A 27,832-nucleotide genomic window follows, 5' to 3' on the forward strand; every position below is an offset into this window, starting at 1 on the left:
CTACCAACACACTTATTCAAAGGTGTGCTAAACGTTCCTTGCAAGGAGCTCATCTTGAGACTTCACAAAAAAAACAGAGTAAGAGAAAAAATGCAGTAAAGTACACCAATCGTAAAACAGCAGTTGAGATGAGAACACACTAATTGCAGAACATGAGCACACACTGTCCACCTAGTGATATGAAGAAGCAGCACAGCGTCGTGGTCCCGGTCCGAAGTGGAGAGTCAACTTGTGATCGACGGGTCACGGCACCAATGTGACGGGGGTCACCACTATGATGGTCTCAAGCTCCACGTCGCTGCCGCCTCAAGAATACCAGACACTAGGATGTGGCTTTTCTTTTCTTTTTATTGTCTGCAACACAGTATGCCAAGATAGGTGAAGTCACGGGGCTTTTCAGTCGAGTAAATAACCTGTGACTTCCCTGGTAGCTCTACCTGAACTAAACATCATCCATAAGAAACTAAAAGCATAACAAAACGAAATATACAACATAGGTGATCGTATATTAACTATTTACAAAGAAAAGGACAAAAAAACACATTCACTGGTATATACATGACGCCACTGAACGCATCACACGCAGCAGAACGGCTGCACAATGCACAGTAATGGCGGCCGCGACAAACCGCGCGGGTACACGCCAGCCACATTAATAGTCAAATGAAAAACAACACGAAAAACTATGTAGAGTACAATGAAAAGGAAAGAAGCATTACCTGCAACACAGTATGCCAAGAAAGGTGAAGTCACGGGGCTTTTCAGTCGAGTAAATAACTGCGTAACAAAGAAAACCCACCTGTTAACTCAATGGATAAAAACTTTCATTCGATAAAACTTAAATTAAATGACGACACAAAAAGCAATGTGGACTCGGAACAAATCCGGGAACTAATTAAATACACCGCGCCGTAGAAAAAGGGAGAACAAAGTGAAATATTGTAATTAAACTAGAATGAATCCGGACCGTCAATGAAACCCGACTTACCCTGTGACTTCCCTGGTAGCTCTACCTGAACTACGGCGGGAGGCTGGTGCCATACCGTGCGCTGTTGCGTCACTTCCGTCATAATTTAATAACCGCAATATATCACTCCGTTACATATACTGCTCCAGGAAATTCATTGACATGCTGCAATGAAAGCATTCTTCTGCTTAACATGGTTCTCCGCAAATGAGCAACATCTGAACTTTGCTCCTTTACATAGCAACAGCTGCATCCCATTTGGTGCATAATACAAAAAAAAACTGCATCAGTGACATCACAATCACCATAATCATGATAAATAGAAGTGCCCGAAATAGCGGCACAGGTTCAGCCGCGTGCCCACAGACAGCCAAGGAGATTGGAATTTGTTTTATGGACACACTGCAGATAGCAAACATTATTACGTTCTTTCAGAGTGAGCTGGTAAGAGGTAGAGGAGGAGGAGAGAAACTGGAAGTGAGAGTGGAGGATATAGGTGAGGGGCCAAATGAGATTGGATGGCAAGGGGAAACTCGAGGAGTGAAATAGAGCGGAAGGAGCATGTGTGAATCCCAGAGAGAAGAGAGTAGGGAAAAGGTAAAAAAAAAAAACGTGTTTTATTTTGAAGGAAAAAAAAATTAATACAGGTACAGTTGTACCTCTACTTACGAACGTCCTTTCAAATGTTCAAGTTACGAAACACCTCGACGGGAAAATATTGCCTCTTGTTACGAAAGAAATTTCAAGATACGAAAGGTAAAAATACGTACGGGCTGCTACTCGCAGCTCCAATTTTCCTCAACGCGACATACTTATAGCTGCTCTGCCATTGGCTATTACCGAGCATCATCCTGGCATCCCATTGGCTAACAGGCATCTCTACCATATGAGTGTACTGTGTATATCAGTGGTTTTTAACCTGAGAGGTACTGAACCCACCCAGTTCATATACACATTCACCAAACCCTTAGTGAAAAATAAACATTTATTTTTTTACAAATTCAAAATACAAGAAAAAAAGCATTTATTAAAAACAGAAAAAAGTAAATAACATTTCAAGAGATAAGTATACTTTTGGGGGGCGGGGGTGTTGTACGACTTACTATCACGACATTCACACGTTGACTACTCAGCGAACTAAATTTCCCACAGCGCCGATTGGACAAGCAATGTCATGTGATCATTTGCCGCCAGTAATGGCCAAGCGGTCGTGTCAGAACTAATTCCCATGTTGAGTCAAAAGCAAACGTCCTTGGATCAGTTCTTGACAAAATGCCAGACAAAAAAAAATCTTCTGAGAGAGAACATGAACTTAAGAGGGCAAAAAACAATGAGGATGCAGTTCAAATTGAAATGGCCATCATTTCTAATTCTTTATTCTTTGTTTATGTTTATTATGCATAACTCTCATTTATTGTGTATTAATCTAATTGTTTCATGTATTTGTAACATATTTTGATGCATTTTTATGCTTTAGAAAACATTTATGTCTGAATATTGGGGGGCTTGGAACAGATTAGGGCATTTACATGGAAAACACGTCTACTTACAAAATTTTCTCGTTAAGAAATTTCTTCCAGAACATAATAATTTTGTAAGTAGAGGTACCACTTTATATATGTAAGGGATTTTTTTTACATGCGAACCTCACTAAATGTGCTCAATTTAATGAAAAAACAAAAATCTAATTAATTAGAGGCTTTGTAACAAATGAATGTCATGACTATACAAAATGTTCCCATTCAAATAGATACATCATCTAAGAAGAATTCATACCGGATTTTCATTTTCAGATTAGGTATTCACTAAAAAATACATTCAAGTTGGCTACATTAAAGCGATTACATCACCATATTTTCCGGATTATAAATCGCCTTTTTTTCATAGTTTGTGCACATCTTGATTTTGCTCGAGACTCTTGTGTCATGTACATATGCAAAGCCATTTTTTCCCCGGCAACTCTGTTTTGGAGCTCACTCCTGGGAATTTGGACTTCATGGTCCTCCTCTGATCTGTGTTCCTGACAATCAATCTCCATTTGATGGCCATAGATCGAAGAAGCGGGTCATCGAGAAAATACTTGGATTAGAAGTGGGTAAAATCTAAGAGGCGCTTGGAGTGGATGCAAATGCTCACCCTGCTGGCAAGGGAGCATCGGCTCTGATGCTTCTGATGCTTCTAAAAGCATGGAATAAGACATCCTTTATTCGTCCCACACTGGGGAAATTTACAGCCTCCAGCAGCAAGAATGTATGTAGAAAGGAGAAAGAGAAAAAAAAAACAAACAAACATCTTTCAATTAAATACAATATGAACACAATGGATAAATCTCAGTACTATTTACAATTTTACTTCACATAATTTAATTATTATTATTATGATTGTTATTTTTTATTCATCAGCCTGACAGCAGTCGGTAGGAACGAGCGTCGGTATCTCTCCTTCTTGCAGCGCGGGTGTAACAGTCTCTGGCTGAAGGAGCTACCAAGTGCTGTCAGGGCGGGCTGGAGGGGGTGGGAGGGACTGGCCATCATAGCTTTTAGCTTAGTTAGCATCCTTCTGTTGCCCACCTCCTCCAGAGTTTCAAGGGAGCAACCCAGGACAGAACTGGCCTTCCTGACCAGTCGCTCCAGTCTCTTTCTGTCCCGGGCTGAGATGCTGCCTGACCAGCAGACAATGCCATAATGGATGGCCGAGGCCACCACCGAGTTATAGAACGTCTTAAGGAGTGACCCCTGAACCCCAAAAGACCTCAGTTTCCTGAGTAGGAAGAGTCGGCTCTGTCCTTTCCTAATCAGGGTGTCCGTGTTTGTAGACCAGTCCTGTTTGTCGTTCAGAAGAACACCAAGGTACTTGTAGGAGGTCACCCTCTCTATGTCCATACCCTGGATGTTCATCGGTGCTGGTGAGGACTTTTTCCTGCAGAAATCCACAACCAACTCCTTAGTTTTCCTAGGGTTGATCTGGAGGAGATTCTGCTGGCACCAGTCCACAAAGTCCTTTGTCAGTCCCCTGTACTCCCGATCGTCCCCTTCTGTAATGAGGCCAACAATCTCAGAGTCATCGGAGAACTTCTGAAGGTGGCAGTTTGGAGTGTCGTGTCTGAAGTCCGAGGTGTAGAGGATGAACAGGAATGGAGCCAGAACAGTCCCCTGCGGCGCTCCAGTGCTGCAGAGAAGCCGGTCCGACTCACAGCTCTGCAGTCTCACGTACTGCGGCCGATTTGTGAGGTAGTCTATGATCCATGCTGTGAGATGGTGGTCCACTCCGGCGTTCTGCAGTTTGCCTCCCAGCAAATTGGGCTGGATGGTGTTGAAGGCACTGGAGAAATCAAAGAACATGATTCTCACAGTGCTCCCAGCCTTCTCCAAGTGTGACAGCACTGAGTGGAGGAGGTAGATAATGGCGTCTTCCACGCCGATGCCAGGCTGATAGGCAAACTGCAGCGGGTCCAGTGACGGGCTCACCAGCGGTCGAAGGTGGGCGAGGATGAGTCTCTCCAGCGTCTTCATCAGATGAGACGTCAGCGCCACCGGTCTGTAGCTGTTCAGCTCCTTAGGGTGGGGGTCTTGGGCACTGGGACCAGGCACGAAGTTTTCCACAGCTGTGGAGCTCTGCCCAGCTTCAGGCTCAGGTTGAAGATGTGCTGGACAATGTTACACAGCTGGTCAGAGCAGGTCCTGAGGAGCCGGGAACTGATCTTGTCCGGACCTGCTGCCTTCCTCACATTCATCTTCCTCAGTTGGTTCCTTACCTGCTCTGTTGTGACGGACAGGCAGGAACCAGGTGACATACTGGGTTGATGAGAGCTGGTCGAAAGAGGAGGGGGAGGAGAAGAAGTCCTCAGTGAGAGAGGTTGCGGTTTGTGGTTGGGGGAAGGGACAGACGACTGGTCGAAACGGTTGAAAAAATGGTTCAGTCCATCTGCTCAGTCCTTGTCCTTCTCGATCACTGTCTTTGGGCTGTCATGGCCTGAGATGGTTTTCAGGCCCCTCCAGACACCAGTGACATTGCTGGCCTGTAACTGGTCCTCCAATTTCATCCTGTATATCTTCTTCCCCTCCCTGATCTTTCTTCTGAGGGGCTACTGTCGCTCATAAAGATGGAAAAATATAAATTGTGTTTTGTTTGGGATTTTTTTTTTAATGGGAGATTGCATACTGTTTAATCAAAAAATTGTTTGACCCATTGACCGTCAGAGTGTGAGGGTGTGCTGCATCGATCGAACCCAGATGGTGAATACTTCTGTTGTTTCTGAAGCACGTTGCTGAATAAAAATCCACGTATCCTCTAAATATGTTGTGTCATTTTGGGTTTGGGATGGACGGTTGTGCCCTTCGTGTTTGACAGCGCAGTCAGTAGTGCTGTCCAAAAAAACTCTGAGCTGGTCGGTTTGATATGCATATTTTGCTATAATTTACCTCTGTGGTTTTGCTGACGAATCTTATACAGTCTAAGATACAGAAATATAAACACAACACTTATTTTTAGTTTTAGTTTTTCAGGAGCTGAACTCTGAAAACTGTTTTCATAAATACAAATGACCAACAGTAAACACCTTCCATCACGGGTTCCAGTTCACAGTCCCCGTCATTTCACAGATTATCTTTTGTTCCCGTTATGGAGTGTAATTCCATTATCACCACTAGGTGTCGGCAAAGAAAAAGAGATAACACTAAATGTCAGCTTCATTTTTACTGACGATATGAGAAAGTGACGATTGCATATCTCAATCCTTTACCATCCTGCATTTTAGGCTTACATAAAGCAACAGCTGTAGGTTCATTTTAAAATGTACATCCTTATATTTTATATTTATATTTATACTGTATATATTTATATTGATACTTCATATTAATTTAGATACATTTTGTCTTCTACTTCCTCCCTTTCATAATTTTGCTGCTATAAATTGGGAATTTCTCCATTGTGAGACAAATAAAGGTTTTCTTGTCTTCTTATCTTCGGCACAATTATTGATCTAAAAAAGTAGCGATACATATCTTATCAATACCCATCCCTAAAGTCAACAATCCCAAATAGAGAGACTGGTTGGCTATGGATTCCGAATACATAAATGCACAGTTTGCGAAAAATCAAAGTCGGACTCTGACGCCAATTAAACGAAGTCTAAAAGACTGTGCGAGCTCAGATGAGCACCTTACGAGGGAGCACGCTGAGACCCCAGCAAACCTCAAAAACTTCCTTCTGACTTTCAGTTATTAGTCTAAAACTCTGGAAATCATTAGATGGAAGCCAAGCATCAGACACTGTGTAGCTCTTCCCTACCTGTCACTGGGGTGCCTAACTTAATAAGGAAGTGCATCTGTCAACGGGTTGCAATCGCTGCCAAAAGAATTGCAAACCTTTTGAAGCGTAATTCTTCCCTTCATGCCACTATAGGCATGAAGCCCGAAAGAAGAAGAAAGGATTCCGCCGTGCGGTACCATTTTGATCTCATATTGGCAAATAAGAAATGTTTTAATTTCTTTGTTTCATCCTGTGCCTCTCAGTTTCTTCTTCTTATGTCAAAATTATAATCAATGTCAAAGTAACTCATACCTTTAAGTGGTTTGTTTGATTTTCGGAAAGCTAAATGTTGCATTTGTTCGACTGGGTTATCAAAAGAATAAAATCGATCCAGAGGCACTGGCAAAACACTGTGAAAACTTTTTTTTTTAATGTCAAAAACTAAGAATGTTAAAGACAAGTAACAAACACATCATTTCAAAGGGGACTTGTGCAAAGTGATGCCTCGAAAGGTTGCGATGTAAAGGCGGGGAACAAGTCAGGGCTGAGAGACACAAAGACGGGGGTAGCGCAATCGGGGCAGCGATGAGAAAACTTACTCAAAGTAATTGTATAATCAATAATAACATGACAGACCTTTTTGAATTTTAACTATGGGATGATCCAGAACAAACCTGACTCTAATTTGAAACCAGCCGGAGAGACTTGCTTACTCTCATCCGAGTTTAGGGCCATAGAACTGTTTGCCAGCCAATCGCAGGGCACACATAGATGATCAATCATTCGCATTCACAATCACACCAAGGGACAGTTTGGTGTGCCCAATCAACCTGCCGTGCATATTTTTTGGAATGTGGGAGGAAACCGGAGTACTCAGAGAAAACCCACACAGGCACAGGGAGAGCATGCAAGCTCCACATGGGAAGGCCGCAGACAGAATCGAACTCTGCACTGTGAGGTCGACAAGTGCTTCCGAAAGAATCTGTGAAAAAAAAAAAAAAAAACAACTTGATGTCTTTATTTATTTATTTTATTTAAATTAAAGCCGCTTCAAGTGACTGTGGCGTGTCAATAAAGGCATATTGATCCCATTAAGGAGAGGGGAGTCAATCAGCGGCAGGGCATCCTGTAGTAGATGAGTAGGGACTGGGTCGAACATACTAATTAGGGGTTTGAAATGGAATATCGCGGAGGCCCACAATGAAAAACGAATCAGACTAAAGCCTAGCACTGCTCCTTTTAAATTCCTCCAATAATGCCAGGCTTTGTATTTAATTAATAGTGAGGTTTTAAATTTATATATATATATATATTAGAGCTGTCAATTTAGCACGTTTTTATTGGCGTTAATTTAAATGAATTTTAACGGGATTAAAATTTTTCTCGCGAGATTAACGCGGCACACGTCACAAGCGGATGTTACGTTGCTCTATAAATACACCAGAAACAAAACTACAAGCACGCTGCAGAATTCCACGCCCATGTATGTTTTGCCAGCCACGGCAGCGTGAGACACATAAAACGGATACTTAAAGAGTTTATGAATGGAAAGTTTACTTTTAAAAAGTTGCCAGATTGCTCCACTGACAAGTGCAAAGTTACCTGTTCTTCTCTCTGTGTGTATCATAGAGGTATACGATGTATGCCACTGACGCGATTGTTACTTGTTTGGAACTATTTTGTGTGGAAGGTTACAGCGTTCAGTGTCCATATAAATAGAGCGGGTGGAGCTTCTCTGTGTTCGTCTGACAGTGACAGGGCACTGCTGTGGTAGCGACCTAGCGAAAATCAAACGTCTCCAGTGTTGTCATCGAATCAAGTGTAGTCATCCGAAATGAGGTCTACACAAAAACCGTAGAGAGACTTCCGCGCAAGAAGGACCAACACAATCAACATAGCCTGACTGTGTTAGAGGGAGTGAAATCCCCCCTTTCAGAATGGTTTGCTCCAGCAGCACGGGGGAAGTGCTTGCGCTTGTTTGTACGGCCGAGAGTTTTGAATACAGCGGCACATAATGAAAACTGGTGTCCGAGGTCCAACAAACATACAGAAACAGACTGCTGTGTTCAAAGCAAATTTGAGAAAAACGAAGTATGCAACCATGGTTTAAATCCACTATAGGCTGAGTACTAGTTTACCTTAGATGTGCACTTTATAATGTTATATTGCTCTGTTTTGATTTCATTAAAAGCGCTGCTAAAGCAGCTGTTGTGTGACAGAATTTTTTTTCACTGTTGTTGATGGACAGTAATATTGTGTGAGAGATTATGTGTGAACAACTGCTCCAAGTGAAAAATGTTCATTGTTTGTATTTACTGAAATTGTTATTTCAGTAAATATTTGCATTTGGCACATAGAAAACTGATTCATGATTCCAAGTTGATGAGAGCATTAAAATGGGGGAAAAATAGGACAAAAAATGTAAAAGGAAATTCTAAAACGATAAAAAATGTGTGTGTAATCACGATTAATTTTTTAGTTCATTTGAGTTAATTATGACAGTTGCATTTTTAATTAGATTAACTATTTTAATCGTTTGACAGCTCTAATATATATATATAGGGGGGTGCTGGATCCTATCCCAGCTGTCTCCGGGCAGTAGGCGGGGGACACCCTGAATCGGTTGCCAGCCAATCGCAGGGCACACAGAAACAACCAGTTGCACTCAGACTCACACCTAGGGACAATTTAGAGTGTTCAATCAGCCTGCCATGCATGTTTTTGGAATGTGGGAGGAAACCGGAGCACCCGGAGAAAACCCACGCAGGCCCGGGGAGAACATGCAAACTCCACACAGGGAGGCCGGAGCTGGAATCGAACACGGGACCTCTGCACTGTGAAGCCGACGTGCTAACCACTGGACTACCGGGCCGCCCCATATATATATATATATATATATATAATTGTAAATAATGTTTTCTACGATGGTTGTAATATATACTTGAAGTTAATGCAAAATGATCAAAAAGTCTACAGCGGTCCCTCTACTTACGAATGTCTATTTAATCATGTGAAATTTTTAAGTTATGAAACGCCTCAATAGGAAAATATTGCCTCTTCTTAATAAAGACATTTCATGATACAAAAGGAAAAAATACAGTATGGGCTGCTTCTCGCGGCTCTGAGTTTCCTGAACGCAACATACTTGTAGCTGCTCTGCCATTGGCTATTACCGAGCATCTTCCTGGCATCCCATTGCCTAAAAGGGACCTCTACCATACGTATGGGCTAAAAATACACTATGCGCTGCTACTCGCGGCTCAGAGTTTCCTGAATGCAACATACTTGTAGCTGCTCTGCCATTGGCTATTACCGAGCATATTCTTGGCATCCCATTGGCTAAGAGGGACCTCTCCCGTACGTGTCGATCTGTGTGAATAGGTAAATAGATATGTGTCGATGCAGCGTCCTCGTCATTCACCCCTCGGACAATGAGGCGATGCGATAGTTTTGCGTAAATATGAATCACCCAGAAGAAGTGTTCACCTGAACGGCGTTCGCTCACTCACTATGCTGATGTTTGAAATTTTCGGAGGATTGTTCAAAGCTGACAAAAGCAAACGTCCTTGGATCAGTTCTTTACAAGATGCCAGGAAAAAAAACACATCTGAGCGAGAACATGAACTCAAAAAGAGGGCAAAAAACGATGAGGATGCAGTTAAAAGGAAAATTACCATTTTTATTCTTTATTCTCAGTTTTTTAACGTTATGCACAACTCTCATTTATTGTGCAATAATCTAATTGTACCATTTGTTTGTTACATATTTTGATGCATTTTTATGCTTTAGAAAACATTTATGTCTGAATTTTGGAGGGCTTGGAACGGATTAGGGCATTTACATGGAAATGCGTCCCTACTTACAAAATGTTCTTGTTAAGAAATTTCTTCCTAAACCAATTCATTTCATAAGTTGGTGTACCACTGTATTTAAATTTAAAGATTGTTGGAATAGTTTCCTTAACCCTTTCAGGCACAGCGGTCACTACAGTGGATAGCTTATCATGTTATCAGGTTACAGGGTGCATGAAAGAGTCAAATATAATTCTCCTGTTCATACGAACCAAACAAGTGGACTAAAATACTTTTCTTGTGTGAAAACACCCTTGGTGAACACTTGACTCTCACGAAATCCGGATTTTTTTTCTCACCCTTTCCAGTATGAATCACAGAACAACAGTTGCGAGGCAACTCTGCAACTTCTCAAAACACACCATCAAATTGTGATCACAGATGAAAATTATGCTGTCGAAATCAAACAACCTCGCCGTGTCTTGCAAAGTCACTCGATGAATTTCGGACGTAAAGGCCATTCCAGTGATTTAACTGAGCTTTTGACGGCTCCGCTATTCAACTAACCGTCGGTGTGTTTATGAGAGCTTTGTGTCTCTAGTACTCGAGCCATTGTACACTTTCCACCATCTCATCCCTTGGCCTGCAGGGATCTTGGCATCACGTTGAGCCAATTGTGCCGCACTGCAGTGATCCAGAAAGCCCACGCAGCCCGACATTCTGGCCTGTGTGACCTGGCAACCCGTGCAGCAGCGGCGTTTGCAATCGATTGAGGGCTTTGTAGCCTCCGGTCAAGTCCCGTCTGGAAAAGCTGCCCGCTGTGCCATTCAGAAGCTGAGAACAACAAACTCGATATATATCTGGATGACAGACAGTGGTCGGTTGCTGCAGGAGAAGGAGTACTGACCTTAAGTTAGGATCCATCTTGTTATTTCTACGAATCTAAATTCTGCTATTGCATCCATAGGCATAATTTGTTTGTACATTCAGAGCAGAAGAAGGAGCAGATGTGTTAGGAGTAGAATTTAATCAACTCAGAAGAACTTCAAGGCTGGTGCAAAATGTGCCACAATCTGATAGTGACTGACCTGGCCATAAACAAAGTCAGAACGGAAGCTGTGGCTCAGTGTTGTGTAGTTGTTTTGATGTTAGCATAGCATTAGATGTCCATGCTAGGCACAAGTTGCCAGGCTAGTGCCGCGTTTCCTTGGGAGCTCAAATTCGCCATTGACTCACATATGACACTCTAGTTTTGATTTTAAAAAAGTCCTTGTGTTCAAATGGTGGGAAGCTGTGGCCTGAACTGCTGGTCACTAGGCAGCAACATAATCGTTCAACTTGTGACTCCCATTGATTAGCTTCCATGTCATTGAAACACTATTGACATGTGGATGCTGTTGACTACCACTGAACATTTGCCACGGGTGCTATTCTGTTTTTGAAATGAATATTCAATGTTAATATCCATCCATCCATTTTCCGAACCGCTTAATCCTCACAAGGGTCGCGGGGGTGCTGTAGCCTATACCAGCCGTCTTCGGGCAGTAGGCGGGGGACACCCTGAATCAGTTGCCAGCCAATCGCAGGGCACACAGAGACGAACAACCATCCACGCTCACATTCACACCTAGGGACAATTTAGAGCGTCCAATCAGCCTGCCATGCATGTTTTTTGGAATGTGGGAGGAAACCGGAGCACCCGGAGAAAATCCACGCAGGCCCGGGGAGAACATGCAAACTCCACACAGGGAGGCCGGAGCTGGAATCGAACCCGGTACCTCTGCTGTCACGATTCGGTTTAGGGACCAACAGGTGGCACTGTAGAGCTCCCCTGTCAGCTGCACACCTGTTGGTCATAGGTAATCAGGCCTATATAAAAGGACTCCTGCCCGCACACTCAGTGTTGGGTCATCGTTGCTTTTGCTACTGTCATGTTTGTTTGAGTTGTGTTTTGGTTGCTGTTATGTTTTATCTTCAGTCATGATTTTTGTTTGCTACTTTGGACTTTGTTTGCTTAGGATTTAGTTTTCTGTGTTACACATCTTCAAATACACCCTGCTCCTCTCTCCTGCCTGCTTTTTGGGGTCCACCACCACCATGCAACGTGACATCTGCACTGTGAAGCCGACGTGCTAACCACTGGACTACCGGGCCGCCCCGTTAATATATCACACCATTTTGCGATTACACACCTTGAAACTAGTCTCAATGGAAGCTGTGGCTCAGTGTTGTGTCGTTGTATAAATGTTAGCATTGCATTAGATGTCCATGCTAGCCACAAGTTGCCTGGCTAGTGCCCCGTTTCCTTGGGAGCTCACGTTCGCTATTGACTCACATTCATCCATCTGTTTTCGGAAAAAAAAAGCGGCTTGTGTTCAAGTGGTCGGAAGCTGTGGCCTGAACTGGTCACCAAGCAGCAGCAGGGCCCATCAAGCCATAAAAAAGTCAGTCAACTTGTGATTCCCATTGATTGGCTTCCATGATATTGAAACACCATTGATGTGTCGCCGCTGTTTACTACCACTGGTGCTGTTCAGTTTTTTAAAATGAATATTTACTGCTGCTATATCAGAACATGTACCGTATTTTCACGACTATTCGACGCATCGTACTAATGGCCGCAGTCTCAGTAATGCGTGACATTTCTGTATTTTACACATACACAGGACGCATCGTACGAATGGCCGCAGTTTTACAGTGGTAAAACATACGCCAGCTTAAACATACGGCATGCATGCGCGCACTCTAACACGTTAGCTTGAAGCATACGGTAGCATGCCAAGACATACAGATAAGATAAAAACACGTTTTTAAAAAGGCAACGAAAGCAGAACTGAGTTCGGGTGTATTTTATTTAGCCATCGTACAATGTTCTCACGTTTTTCGATCAATCATCACCCAGAAATCCATCAAAGTCCTCATCCTCTGTATCAGAAGCAGAGGACTGCACATCTCAGTTGTCATTGAATGCATCACATGCTAGTGTGAGTTGCTACGCATTGCCGAGCGGAAAGAAGGAGTAGCAACAGCAAAGTCAACATTTCTCTCGTGTGAAGCTTTCCCACATTTGAAAGTAAAGAACAGAGCGAAACATGGTGGCAGCGCGTGTGTGTGTAGAAAGAATTGAACAATTGTGCAAGTACCGTAATCCATCAAAAACGCCGCGTTCCCTCTCGTTGTTGCGTATTGTGGCGTAACTCGCCAAGCGCTGCCTCTCACTCTTTGTAAAGTTGTGTTTGCCACCGATCATCCATTGTTCCCATGCCGTTCGCAACTTTACTTTGAACACCCGGTTTATGCCAATGTCCAGCGGTTGGAGTTCTTTAGTCAAGCCTCCGGGAATAACGGCAAGCTCAGAGTTCATTTGCTTGACTTGTTTTTTCACCGCTGCTGTGAGATGGGCACGCATGCCAAAAGCATAACCGGTGGCTTTAAGTTTGAAATGAGCTTCGTAGGCGTGTCTTTTTGTCGAATTTATTTTCAGGGGTTCTTAGAAACCAAAACCGGAGTTGTTTTGCAACAATGCACATTGCCACACTCTATACAAGTGTTGGTACTGGCTTGAGGCGTCCACTTACACGCCCACCCTTCACCATTGGCGGACTAGCTTGCCTGTCCTCTCTCTCTCCCTCTCTCTCTCTCTCTCTCTCTCTCTCTCTCTCCATATATGTATATATACACGCCCACCCTTCCCTGATTGGCCGAATTCTCTCCCGCATGCCTGGCCACAGTCACTTCCGCCTTTTCTCTATATAAACAGCGTGTCGGCTGTCAGTCAGATTTTGGAACTCAGCGCATATAAAGGACGCTCCGCACCATAAGGCGTCCTGTCCATTTTGGAGAAAATTTAAGACTTTTAATGGCGCCTTATAGTCGTGAAAATACGGTATATATATTGATATATATGCCTTGAAACCCGTCTTCATTATTTATATAAAGGTTGGAGCAACAGGGTCCCAACTAAGATTATGCCAGCATATTTTTTTTCATCACTTATTCCCGCCTCTACTGTAGCACTATTGTTGCCTTGTCGCATCGCGACTAGTGGTAACCACGTAGTAAATGAACATATTTGTGCACCTTAGGTGGGCTCTTTCTGGCAAGTGCGGCACATTAACTCTGATGACTTAAATCAATGGTGGTATAGATTGAAGCAGGCCGGTAGCACTTTCTCTCATCTTATTGTCGCTTTGGGTCTGTGCTCTATTTTAGAAGAGCCCCCCCACACCCCCCTCCGTCTTACTGCCAAGTCGGTAACAGAAAGCCCATGAATATCAGATGTAGCCCCCAGCTTCTGGAGTCCTACCAAGACCGTTGCGCGAGCCACACTTAAAGATCCTCGTCTTCCTCTTCCTCACTCTGCTTTCTAACAGCATTTATTTACCCCCCCCCCCCCCCCACCCCTGCTGTAACAAGCACTTTTATGTTCATCAAACAGATGTCAGGCACAGGCGGTATATGTGAGATTTGCGAGTCCGACGGGAATGTGCAAAGCGCTTATTTTCTGCAGCAAGTAGCAGTTTAAGGACAACGCGATGCAGTAGTTAAAGTTTTGCCTTAATTCAGCTCCCCCAGTAACAACGGTAATTTAATTTCATGGCTGCAACTGGTCGGCAGTGGTTTCATATCCAATCGCATGGCCCGCTTTGAAGACAGGCGCTCGGCAGCAGCTCCGCCGGGCTCAGGTGGACGGAGGACACAGTAGAAGCGCCGAGTGCATATTATTATCGCATACCATGTGCGCAATACTGACAGCGAGCAGCCTCCAAGCCTTTCGTGATCCGTTTGGCATGTAACACGGCAACAGTTAATATTATGACAATCGAACTCCTAATTGGGACTGGAGTTAATCATCGGTGTAGATTAACAATGCATTTTGTCAATGTGCTTGTGGAGGTTTTCTGCGGATGAAATTTGATTGACAAGCTTTGTTTATTGATAGCAAAAATATTGCACTTGCGTCAGTGTTTCAACGTATTTCTCTGGCTGTCAACAGCCTTCTCTTGGTTGCTTTCATTCAGTTTGTGTGTGCGTGTGCGCGTGTACTGTCATCACCAAGGCTGACATTTGTGTCTGGAGCCCCACATACCATTGTGGATTCATGCAGCCAACCCCGACGTTCGGTTTTGACAGACAACAGCGTGAGATTGTACATGTCTGTGCATGAAATAGAAACGATGTGTGCCAGCCTGATTTCTTTTTCATGCCCAACACGGCCACCTCGTTCAAAACTAAATGTGTTAAGTGAGCCGATCTAAATAGACAGAAGAATCCATGTCAGGTAAATGCAGCCATCTTGTTACCTCTGCGTCCCGCGTCCGAGACGCACAATTTTCCTGCGGGACGCACAGTTCCAAATAATGTGCGCTTTTGGGACGCAAGGAAATTTTTCAGTCAAAAAAAAAAAAAAAAACGACAGTAAATATTTTTTCCAGCAACGTTTGCTAATCGCGGCCATTTTTGTTTTGATCTCGTGTTAAGTAATCTCACGTGATTAGATTTCCGTTCTCGTCAGACGAGATCGGCCTTCACGTTGTAGAAAGCAGACGAATGCTGAGTTGTGTAACGTTAAAACAAGTGTTGAGAACAAGTGTTAGGAAAGTTTATTGCGGATATATCACAGAGGAAGCAGCTAAAGTTGGATAGTTTTTTGCAATAAGTAGACCATTTCAGAATTTGAAATTTGGGACTCTCTAAATGGATAATGGGACTCATACTTTTCTGTTCAGTGAGTCCCTGGGACTCGCAGGGCTGAAACTGTAAAATTATCACTGGAAATGTACCCTTGAAATGTAGTTTTAAAATAGCTTCATTAAAGATATGTTGGCAGCCCGGTAATCCAGTGGTTAGCACGTCGGCTTCACAGTGCAGAGGTACCGGGTTCGATTCCAGCTCCGGCCTCCCTGTGTGGAGTTTGTATGTTCTCCCCGGGTCTGCGTGGGTTTTCTCCGGGTGCTCCGGTTTCCTCCCACATTCCAGAAACATGCGTAGCAGGCTGATTGAACACTCTAAATTGTCCCTAGGTGTGAGTGTGAGTGCGAATGGTTGTTCGTTTCTGTGTGCCCTGCGATTGGCTGGCAACCGATTCAGGGTGTCCCCCGCCTACTGCCTGAAGACAGCAGGGATAGGCCCCAGCACCCCAGCGACCCTAGTGAGGATCAAGCGGCTCGGAAGATGAATGAATGAATGAATGAATAAAGATATGTTGGGCAGGAGGTCTTAACCAAACACAAATTTTCAAAGCCACATAACTTCGCTCAGATTTGCTCACGTCGGCTACGTGTTTACATATTGTACATACATATTCATACACATAGTGCCTACTGTGTCAAGAAGAATAGAATGCGTCAAGAAAAGCTAAACCTAAAAAATGAATTGACTGGACCTCTAACTTCACTTATCTTTGAAAAGGACTTGGTTCCTTCAGTGCTCAACAGTCCTCTCCTTCATCATTGAAAAAAGTCGTTTGGGCCCACTCCTATCTAAAGCAATTCTCTGTTCAGGTTCTAGCTTGCAGACATTCAATTGTTTAAGACTTATTATATGGCACTGTGACAGAAATGATGGATACCATATCGCATACACCTAATGTTCAGATTTAGTCAATTATTTTTACTTACTTTCTTCTTTAACTCATTCACTCCCAAAGACGTCTTTAAACGTCTATTCAGACTTGATCTAGAATTGGCTGGTAGTGAATGAGTTAATAAAGTTGCTTATATACCCTGCGTTAAGTCCAGGTCAATGCGCTGTAAGGCGCTTTGGATTATAAGGCGCACCTTCAATGAATATCCTATTTTAAAAATGTTTTTATATATAGGGCACACGATTTATAAGGCGCATAGAATAGAAGCCACAATAGTGGGTTGCGCTATGCATCCACTAGATGGAGCTACACTAAAGGGAATACAATACAATACAGTTTTATTTATATAGAGCCTTCACAACCGCTGCAGCTGTAAGAAAGCTATGACAACTGGTCATAAAGACGGACATGAAACTTATCAACAGAAATGGCATTCTAACACAAAAAATGAATGAAAGACAAAAGTTAGGAAGACAAATGATTCAACAAAAAGGCACACAAACCTCGTGGGCTCACATCCACAAGCGGCTAAATATCGTGAGAAGTCTTGCTTGTCTCCTTCTTCCTTCGTTTAGTCCGTACTTAATTATGCTTTTGTTATGATCTTCATTTCATAATGGCTGCGCAGAGCTCAAAAAGTTGTCTCAGTGTGTGTTGCCAAATGCACGTTGACTGGCAGAACCTTATTCGGTTATATTTGGTTCCTGCTAATAATCATCACTAGATGGCATAGGAACACTACTCAGGGAAGCAACTCAATGGGGAATATCAAGAGACTGTAACTCCATATATCAGGCTCATCGGATTAACGGGCGTACTGTTGGCTTTTGCGAAAATTGAATGTGTTTAGGTGCGCCTTATGGTGCGGAAAATACAGTCATTGGAATAAGTTCATCGAAAGCGTTACTTGCGTATGGCAACAATTTTCATTGTGTCTTTACCCAATGGTGACATTTTCAAATGCAGCTGCTCTCGTATCAATATTTGGAAGATTTAGCGAGACTAATAAAGCTTTCTTATCCTATTTTTGCTGGAAATATTCCAAAATCAGTTTCCTTTGTCTGTCATGTCCTTGAAAAGCAGTTTTACCAGCTACATGTGCAGAGCGTTCTTCTCTGAAGTCACAGAAATAGATACATAAAATAAGATACAGTATGTCTCCCTTCTATGGCATAGATCAGGGGTCAGGAACCTTTTTGACGAAGAGAGCCATAAAAGCAAAATATTTGGAAATGTATTTCAGTGAAATATGCAGTATATATCTTATATAAATATCTATCTATATATCTTACATAGCATGGGGCGTGTCAAAGTGCCGCTTTGCATTCTAACCGTTTCATCGATGGTATTTTGTTGTTGCAAATTAGACTCACCGCAGAACCTGTTCTCTCCACAAAGGCGAATCCTTCGGTCAATTCGTCCTGAAGTGTACTATACTCGTCATCTTTTTTTTCTTTTCTCCATCTATTCGTCGAAGCTTTGAGCTAATGACCGAGTGGGCCGATTCAAAAGTGGACGTTTACCTGTTTCCACAGCAACATAGGCCAGTATCATCCAATCAAAATTGCTCCTGGAGCCGACTGCAACGCGAACAGGAAATGAACAGTGAAAAATCGATCGATGGATGCATTAAACATGCGATAAAATTTAGTTTTATCTGCGAGCCAGGTATGGCTCGCGAACCATCGGTTCTCGACCCCTGGCATAGATCATCAAAATGAATGGACGAGACACGCATAAATAACAAAAAAAAAAAAGGGAAAGCAGCCAGGTCCAGAGCTTTGCCTGGAAAGGAAATGGGAAAGAAGCAAAGCAAGATGGATCCTGCTGCTCCAGGCGAAAGCAAGTGACAACAAATTGGCTGAGGAAGCCAGAACTGACCAGCAAGCGGGCGGGGGAAACCTAACTAATAACAAAGTGCAAAGATCAGAATCGGTTGCAACGGTGCGCACGCACACACACACACACACACACACACACACACAGTGAAACACATCACCCCTAATAAAGAAATGTAGAGTAGTCGGCAAGCATGCGTCACGCTGGACCTGTTTAGTCACCACCCTGTTCGTTTTATGACGTGGTAGCGGTGTTAGCTACAAATCGTTTGACTGGGCTAGCCCCGTCTGCATTAGTACTGAGAGTAACATTCACTCTGTATCATGTGCAAGAGCAGAGCGATCGTGCTCGGTCAGCGTGTATCCCTGCCTGGTGACTCCCGCTGAGGACGGCTACGATCATGCCTTCATGCCAAAGGAATCTAATTCAAGTAGCATTTTTTTTTTCATTGTCATTTTTTAGCAGACCCGGGTGGTGTCATAGGCCGCAATGTCACCCTGCGCAGAGAGCACATGTCAGAAACTGCCTCTGAGCGCAATCAACTGCTTTGCGGTTGGTCTGCAAGTCACCTTCACTTATTGTCGTTCTCACACTTTCATTTCACTCTTTGAGATTTAGCGCCCATGTTTTATTTTAAATACGTCATTTTAATTATACTGCAGCATTAGCATTGTTTAGCATAAATTCTAGTTACCCCGACAGCATAGTAATCAATCTACTGACTGTATTGACTATTAAAAAAATATTGCCAGAAAAAAAGTCTCTCTTTTAGATGGCAGTAAAATGTATCGAGCCAAATCCAGTGAACGCTCAGTTAGGTTTGGTATTCACACTCAAAGGTGTTAATGCTTGAAGATTTTTTCACACTCGGGGGTATTTTCACCCATGTAGGTATCGTTTTAGAGGAGTTTCACTGTAGTATTTATTACAAACTCACTTCCTGCATTGATTTTTCTTGATGAATACACGCCGTATAAAAGGCGACCCAAAAACTAGCGTGAAAACCAAAGGTTTCAGATTTCATCCATTGATAGAGAAGTCTCCCAACGCCTGAAGAGGACCAACAAACAAAAGGTTGCAACTTTGACTTCAGAGTTCCACAGAATAGAATTAAGCCTCATAGAGTTTCAATTCTCGTTGGTAGATACTTCCAGATAGACACCCGGGTAGAACTCACGATGACAGAACCGTTAAATGTGGGTAAGTTAAAAGGAGATACTATGCATACAGTAAAATGCAGTCTTATGTAACCTTCTGGATGCGGCCAGAAGTCCAAGTGTGATCGATGGCAACGACGTTGTCACATTCGCGGCAGGAGAGAGCAGCTGTGCTGACTTGCTAATGTCGGTATTATTAACAATGTCTGAAGTAGTGCTGCTTCAAGTCTCTCTCTAAAATAGCCTTGAAACATTTATTTGACAGTTGTTTGAAAAAAAAGGGGCCAGGAATGAAAATCAAAACCTCACTGGTACAGAAGCAGAAATGAACCCCCAAATTTTTTTAGAGGTGCCTGGACCTCCAGATATGGTCTAAAATGTTTTGGGGTTCTTATGCTATTCATACTGTAATTGTTCTCCTTCTCATGAAGGACCAAGGAGCTTGAGTGTTTCCACTCGAACTCCACTTGGAGTGTTTATCAGTTCAATTGTTCGATTGGCTGGATATGTTTGGCTTGGCAGCAAAGTGGCCAGTGGATTTTAGTGTATTGGCTTTGGCTAGACAATTACTCGTTTGGCATACAGGGATCAACCACGCAAACATGTCACGCTAGCAATAATAAACCAATTCCTTGGAAAAACACATAATCGGCATATGTCGATCAATGCTTGTCATTGCCAATTACCAAAAGCTATCATCCTTCACAGCCTGCAGCCCGTGAGTAGTGTAGCATCCTCTGGCTCCTTTTACTTTTCAATCATGCATATGAGTGAAGCAAAACAAAAGCTTTTGGATAAAGGTTCAAGAACCCTTTCGGCGACAGTGGCCACTACAGTGGACAGCTTATCATGTTTTATCAGGTTATAGGATGCGTGAAAGGGTTAAAACCAAAATGAATGTGTTTATTTTTAGTTTTCGTGAGCAAAGTGCACTTTCTTCATTTTACTCATCTGATTTCACTGCATTCAACATAAAAAAAGGCTTTGTGCCCAAGAAGAGTGAAATAATTTTACTAGTATTTTAGTTTTTATCGATCGTTTCATAGTATTAGTGCAACTCGGCATAGTGTCTAATTTTTGGTTCCGTTTTAAAATGCCCTGAATATTTACAGCTAAAAATAAAAATAAAAATTAAGGCTACAGTATCACTTTAGCCAGTTAAGTTGCACCGTCATGTATAAATATGACAAGAATGCTGTTTATGAAAGTTGAATGTATGACCATCTTAATTGCCATTATTAATTTGTACGTATCTTAAAGATGTAAAGATGTGATCTCATGATGGCGATTATAAAGGCAGCTACTTGCTGGTGCGATTTACATTTTAGCCGATGAGTTGACTAATCGCGACGATTGCTGGAGATCGGTCGGCTCGCAAAATAATCGTATGAGGCAGATTAAACCAGTAACTGAATGCTATTTTTTTTTTTGTTGTGCTTTTTTGCACTCATTTTGAATAATGTAAAGGAATTGAACCGTATTTTTTATTCAGCAATGAATGTATTATTATTATTTTTTAAATGGATTTATTAATTAATTAAAAATGGACAAATTAATCCAATCGCTTATTATTATAATGGTCAGTGATCAATTAAGCTATTATAAAAAATCTGATATATTAATTATTAAAAATGGACAGAATAATCCAATTGCTTATTATTATAATGGCTAGTGATAAATTAATCTATTATAAAAAAATCAGATATATTAATTAAAAAATGAACAGATTAATCCAATCGCATATTATTATTATTATGGTTAGTGATCAATCTCTTGTCAAAAAAATCAGATGTTTAATTTGTTAAAAAATTCACACATTAATCCAATGTCTTATTCTTCTCATCGTTAGTGAGCAGTGTCAGAATCAGACGATCTCACTCATGGTTGATCTGTTTGGCGATTGGCAGCATCAAACCCTTATCAGAAGAACCGCAGTAGCAAACATTTAACAATGGAAAGAATTGTGCAATGGAGGAAGAACATCATCGCGCGAGATGTCGCGAGAGATGCAACAAGTCAGTGCGGGAGGACACGTTGCGCTTGAACTAAAACAAATCATGGCGCTAGAATCGTGGCTCGCAGTAAACATGACTAACAGAAATTGGCCCCATCCTCTCGGAACGATCATTGGTTCATGAAAAACATTTATTTGAATTGGGTTGAAGGCATTGCGTGAAAAATACCCTCCAAAAGTATGTTTGGTCGCGAGGGCAGGAAGGTGGGCGGGTTGTGACGAAGGCGAAGAGTGGGAGGAGATAAATGAGCGAGACTCTTATGGTTTTGCAAATTCAAAGTGGTTTGTGAAACGGAGAGAACATCCCTCCCTCTCCCTCCTGCTCCTCTTTCTCCTCCTCTTCCTCCTTCCTCACTCACACGCTCCCACATGCGGCTGCTGTGCTGCTGCAGTCAGACCTCAGTCGGAAAACGTTTGTGCTGTGCAACTCCTACTCTCCTCTCCACTGTCTTCCTCCTCCCGGGGAGCTCGACAATTGGGATACTTTTCCATTTTGACACCTTTCCCGAGTCCTGCTCGTTCGACTCGGCTACTCCGAATGGAAACCAACAGATGATGCTGGTGTACTGCGGCGCTCTCCCGAGCTGACGTGTGTCATAATGCGCCTTTGGAGCAGAAAGCGGAGAATGTAGGCGGTCTGACAAGAGTGGATCTGAGCAAAAATTGCGAGACTTTCAGATGTGTTCCTTCGTGATGGATCGTCTTCCTATTTGTCCATGGGGGAAAAGCAGATCCTGAGAAACAATCTGAAACGTTTCGGAACCATGACGGTCATCTGAAAATCTTGACTTCATATTCAAGTTGGGGCTAACCGAATCCCGCTCTTCTCTTTGGAATTTCCTACCAGTTCGTCTTTTTGGCTAACTTTGAGAGACTCGTTGGACGAAAAAGTGAACTTATGCATTTTGGCATGAAGACCAATTAGTCTCTATCTATCTGAAGAGCAAAAAGTAAATCAAATGTCACGGTCAGTCAAATAGTATATTGCAAATGTCACCCCATTTCCGAGAGCAAATGAAATTCGCTCATGGAGATTAATTTTTTTCTGGCCTACTCGCACGAGACCCGCCGCGAGCTCCAAAGTTCTGGTTGAATAAAACTTTCTCAAGTAACCTCCGAGCCTGAAGCACAGGACCACCGATAGCATGGCTGCGGTCTGGCAAAGCAGCTCTCACAGCAGGTCTGCCGCCGGCTTGTGTCTGACCTTGACCCTGACACTCGCTGTGGTCCTGTTCTGCCCCTATCCAGCTCTCGGCAAGAAGAAGCTATACATCGGAGCTCTCTTCCCAATGAGCGGAGGCTGGCCTGGAGGGCAAGCTTGCCTCCCTGCTGCTAAGATGGCCTTGGCTCTGGTGAATGAGAGAGCCGATATTCTTCCGGACTACGAGCTGGAGTTAATACATTATGACAGCATGGTGAGTAACTTCCCTTTTTTTAAATTAAAGTATATTTTACATTATAGTATCTGAATAACTACAGCACATGCCATCTATGTAACAACAAAAAGCTGATTTGTCTATGAGTGAGGAAAAAAATAATTAAATAACACAAACCGCATTTCATCACTCTTAAGTTGTCCGTGCACATTCGTCGGATAAAATGTTCAAGCCGTTAGGGAGGTGAATTTGTCTAATCGTAGACCACACAGTAGACTCCACAAAGGCCAAGGAATCAAACTGTCCTGAACTGCGGGAGAGCAGAAACGTGTGAAACAAATGGTAGTTACAAAGGTAGGAATACTATTAAAACTCATTCACAACCCAAAGACGTTTTTACACGTCTTTTCAGACTTGATCTCTGGTGCTGAATGAGTTAACCCTTTCAGAGACAGTGGTTACTACAGTGGACAGGTTGTCATGTTATCAGGTTCCGGGTCATCATTATTGGTGCATGAAAGGGTTAATAGTTATGAAATAAAGTATTGCGATGAGAGGGGGAGGGGGGAGTTAAAGGTTGAAATGTGGACTGTCTGCAGACTTAAAAAGTCATCTGAGTGGGTGAAAAAGACTATTCTTGGCCCGCAGTGAGAGATGTGTGCAACTCCTCCTCGTAGCTCCTATGTGAGCACAATGCATAAATGCTGAAGTTGGGCTGGCCTGTCATGTGAGCCAAACCAGCTAATTTAAAAAATAGAAAATTGAACTTCCAGTTTAGCACACCAGCGTTCTGCCTCAAGAGCTTGCCTTGCATGAGATGCAAGTGTACAGTCCATGACAGTGGACAGCTTATCATTATCAGGTGACAAGGTGCTTGAAAGGGATAAACACTTTTTTTTGTAACTGAAATAGACCACTGTTGGATTTTATTCGTGTCTGTTTTGAGGATTTTATTTTTGTGTAATCTGGGTTTGACATTATTATCACTTGTCCGTTGGCTGTAGAGTTCGTAGAGTAAAAATGTATCATAACACCTGAGCTGTTTGAGACGATAATGTGGTCTCATACCCAAATTTTGTTAAATATTTATTTTCCGCCCCAAGATGGTGCCCGAATTGGCAGCCATCGGCAAGTGCTCTTCAAGAGCCTCGCTTTATTTTTGCGTGTGTTTTTGTTTTGTTTTGTCACATGGTGTTTGTTGTTTGATGTGGACCTGATGTGGATTGTTTTCATAATTTTTGGGCCACGACATTCGTCAAGGGAAGAATCTGTGCTTGGTCTTTTTGCCTTCTCGGCAGTACGGGTATACCAGCACTGGTTTGGTTTGGAGGAATGTCGGTGCCATTTGTCTGTCATTGCTGGACAGCACCGGGGCACTTCTATTTTTTGCACCTGAAATGGGCAGCATTTTTCACAGCCCCGCTTTGTTCAGCGGGAATGTTGGTGCTGTTTGACAGTCTGCGGCTGGATGGATGGATGGCTTGTGGAGCCGACGATGAGAAGAAAGGAGCATCAGCGTAGAGCGCAGTTGCGTATGTGGAGTCGCCGCTTGGAATTGAAGCGGATTTACATGGGACAGGAAATGTGAGCCAATCTCGTTTTTCATCCTCTTTCATCTATAACTGCTTCAAACAACAACGTGTATGCAGAAAAAGTAGTTAGGATTGCATGACTGTCTGTGTCTTATGTTTTGTGTTGTATTATTTAGCCATTTTATGTTAACTGTTCTTTTGATGGCGGCACAGGTAGCCGCAGCAGCTCCTCTCTCTCCTGTGGTGTAGAGGAAAGAAATGTCATCTGTGTCGTATGTTGCACAATGCACATAGAGCACATTTGACGGAAAAGTTACTTGACTTGACAAATCAGCTGTCGTACAGTTTGTGACCTTCCAAAGTATACTGTATTTTCCGGATTATAAATCGCAGGGGTTTTGGGGTTTTTTTTCCCATACTTTGACCAGTGGTGTGATTACGTCACGATGTGTCTGACGTAAGCAAGGTAGAAGAGGAAGCGCCGCATTTTCTACCTCCCGTGTTGGCGAAGTTGTTTAAAAGTGACGCAGAGTCTGAATATTTCATTGGATTTCGTTATTTGGAGTGACACTGATGGTTTGATAAATGTGTTAGCATGTTCTTTATGCTATAGTTAGCTGAATAACTCTTAATATGATACATGAACGTACCAGGCATGTTCTCCGTTTGTCATTCATGTGTCACGTAATGTTAGCATATCGTACACTTATCGTTGTTATCTATTTTATTTTTATTTTAAATTGCCTTTCAATGTGACATGTGCGTTCTCTGTCTTGGATTTTGTCAAATAAATCCCCAAAATGCGATTTATACTCCAGAGCGATTTATTATCCGGAAAATACGGTAATGTGGCATAAAAACGCATTAAAAGGCAATAGCTGCCACTTTCTAAGAAGTGCAGCATGGTAATTTGTACTGTATAATTTATGTATGTGCAGTGTATAAAGTATATGGTCCGTACACGTCACAGTGAGCTTTCTTTGGATCACTGTCTGCTACACTAATTCCCCTCGATAGTCACACCATCATACAGCTGATATGTTGTCAACTATTCCATTGTAGGCAGGTGGTAGGATGTTGCCCTTATGTTGTACTATGAAAAATTACGGTAAAAAAAATTAGCTGACGTCACTAACCTCAAAATATTGGGACAGCGAGGATAATTAATTATTTTGCTGTAGACTCAAAACATTTGGCATGAAAATAGTACTATGAGGTAAGAGCTCAACAGTGCAGCTTTTTTTTGCAGGTCTGCAACTGACGCACAACTTAGACGACTGGCTGATGAATTTGGTTGCATCTGTCAGTTACCAGGCTTGGACAAAGGACACAGTTGCAGGATTCAGAATATAGGGGAGATTTTTTGGGAGGGCTAGCGGCTACGGAATCATGTCAAGGGCTGTGGCGAGGGGCCGGAGTTCATGCACAAGTCATGCCTGGCTAACTTTCTCATGCCCGCAGTGAAACTTTGCATCCTTGAAGCACTCATCACTTAACTTTGATACACTACTTACTGAAGACTTTGTGAAGACGCACAGAGCATCGGAATGCACCCGCTGATACAAGCTAAGAATCGGTTTAGGAGAAACGAAAGTCCCGATGCCGCACCATAGTTTCGGTACTGCCCTTCTGATGATATAAATATGATGCGAATCCCTTGTGTCTTTGCACTTGTGATCTGCAGCCATTGTCTGTAACTCACATGTGCCCGAAAATTCTGCAAATCAAACCTTCGAAGGCACTGTTCGTCTCCAGCCTGTACTCGGATAACCAACATCCTCACTACCCGAAATGAAACGAAGACACGGAGGAAGAAAAAGGCCACCTTCCCCCCAACACACAAGACAAAGAGAGACAGGGCTATTTAAACAAAAGGAAAAAAGGGAACATTCAGGGCGCAGCTGACAATCAGACTGCCACAGGAGGAGGGGCAAATGACCTTCACCGCTCTGTGACAAATGTTAATCTTTCTTTTATCAGTTCAAAAACATTTCTCCCAGAATTTGTTTTTGTAATACTCCAGCCATGTCCACTTATTTTCTTATTTTATATTCCAGATCAGAATTAATATACTCCACAAAAACAGACCCCCTCCAACCCCGCCCCCCGCCCCCAAAAAAGCAAAAAAACCCGCAAACATTTTATACATACAAAGCTCGATGCGCTCTGAGGCTCCGCTTAGTTCTCGGCACCTCCAGTGACATCTGATCTGCAGACCTGAGGCACCAGGCAGCTGGTAAGGGTGCTGGAACTCAGAGAGGTAAGCTGGGGCGAGGCCATTTAATTATTAGAAAACAAATAATCATACATTGGTTTTCGACCATAATCCATTCCAGAAGGCTGTTCGAAAAGCCATTTGTTCAAAATCCAAAACTATTTTATTAGCCCTAATAAGGGCTAATAAAGTAGTTTATGCAGAAATAACAGTCAGATTTGCGTAAATCACAACAAACACGTCTGCTCACAATGAACGCGACACGAGGAAGCGTCACTTCCTCGTATGTGGAAGCCGAGAGGAGTCAAGTGGCGTATTCGGGTATGCTCGAATATATTTGGTCGAAAGCCGGTTTTCGGTCGTAATCCGAGGCGTAGTAATCTCAACTTTTCTGGTCAAAAACCTATTTGGTCGAGAACAGACATTTGAAAACCGAGGTTTGACTGTAATATCTTAAAATGAACTCTAAACTCTCCTGGGAGCCGGTGAAGAGACGTCACTGTGGGTTTGTGCTCCCTCTTACGAGTTCCAGTTAGGAGGTGAACAGCAGCATTTTGGACCAACTGGAGACGCTTGAGGGAGGCCTGGCTGTTTCCAGAATAAAATGCATGACCGTAATATAGCCAAGATGTAACAAAGGCATTAATTATTGTTTTTAAGTCGTATAGATGAAAGAAGCTATCTTTAACAACAGCACTGATTTGCCGGTGCAATATAAAATCACTATCCAATTGAAATGCAAGTTTGAGACTGTTTGCCTTAACTAAGATGCTAGGGGTCCCAGGCCAACAGGGTGGGTCGTACTAGGGCCACTGGGACCAAAAACTCTGTTTTCTTTTTGTTGAAATGTAAAATTCAGTGACATCCACGATTTTAATTACCTCAACGTAAGACACAGTGGTATTCAGCATCCTTTTTGCTCAGCGGGACATACTGTAGATCTGTCTGTCATCCACATAGCAGTGGAAGGAAATACTATGTCATCTTAGGATGGAACCTAAGGACAAACAAATACGGTGACAACAACAGGGGCCTAAAAGATCCTACTACAGATGGGCAAAGTGGGACTCAAAACAATATTAGTGCAAACCACTCTAGAGCGCTA

At 42.7% G+C, this 27,832-nt stretch overlaps 1 protein-coding gene across 1 annotated transcript in view; it reads left to right on the forward strand.

Annotated features, from left to right (window-relative positions):
- gabbr1b (gamma-aminobutyric acid (GABA) B receptor, 1b) overlaps window positions 1-27,832 on the forward strand; it is a 176,873-nt gene that overhangs the window by 68,140 nt on the left and 80,901 nt on the right. Inside the window, exon 7 of the mRNA XM_052071054.1 lies at window positions 22,853-23,019. Within this exon, the coding sequence (XP_051927014.1) occupies window positions 22,853-23,019 (167 nt within the window). The remainder of the gene's footprint in view (window positions 1-22,852; window positions 23,020-27,832) is intronic.

Source organism: Hippocampus zosterae, chromosome 7 (assembly GCF_025434085.1).
Source record: "Hippocampus zosterae strain Florida chromosome 7, ASM2543408v3, whole genome shotgun sequence".
Classification (NCBI taxonomy): domain Eukaryota; kingdom Metazoa; phylum Chordata; class Actinopteri; order Syngnathiformes; family Syngnathidae; genus Hippocampus; species Hippocampus zosterae.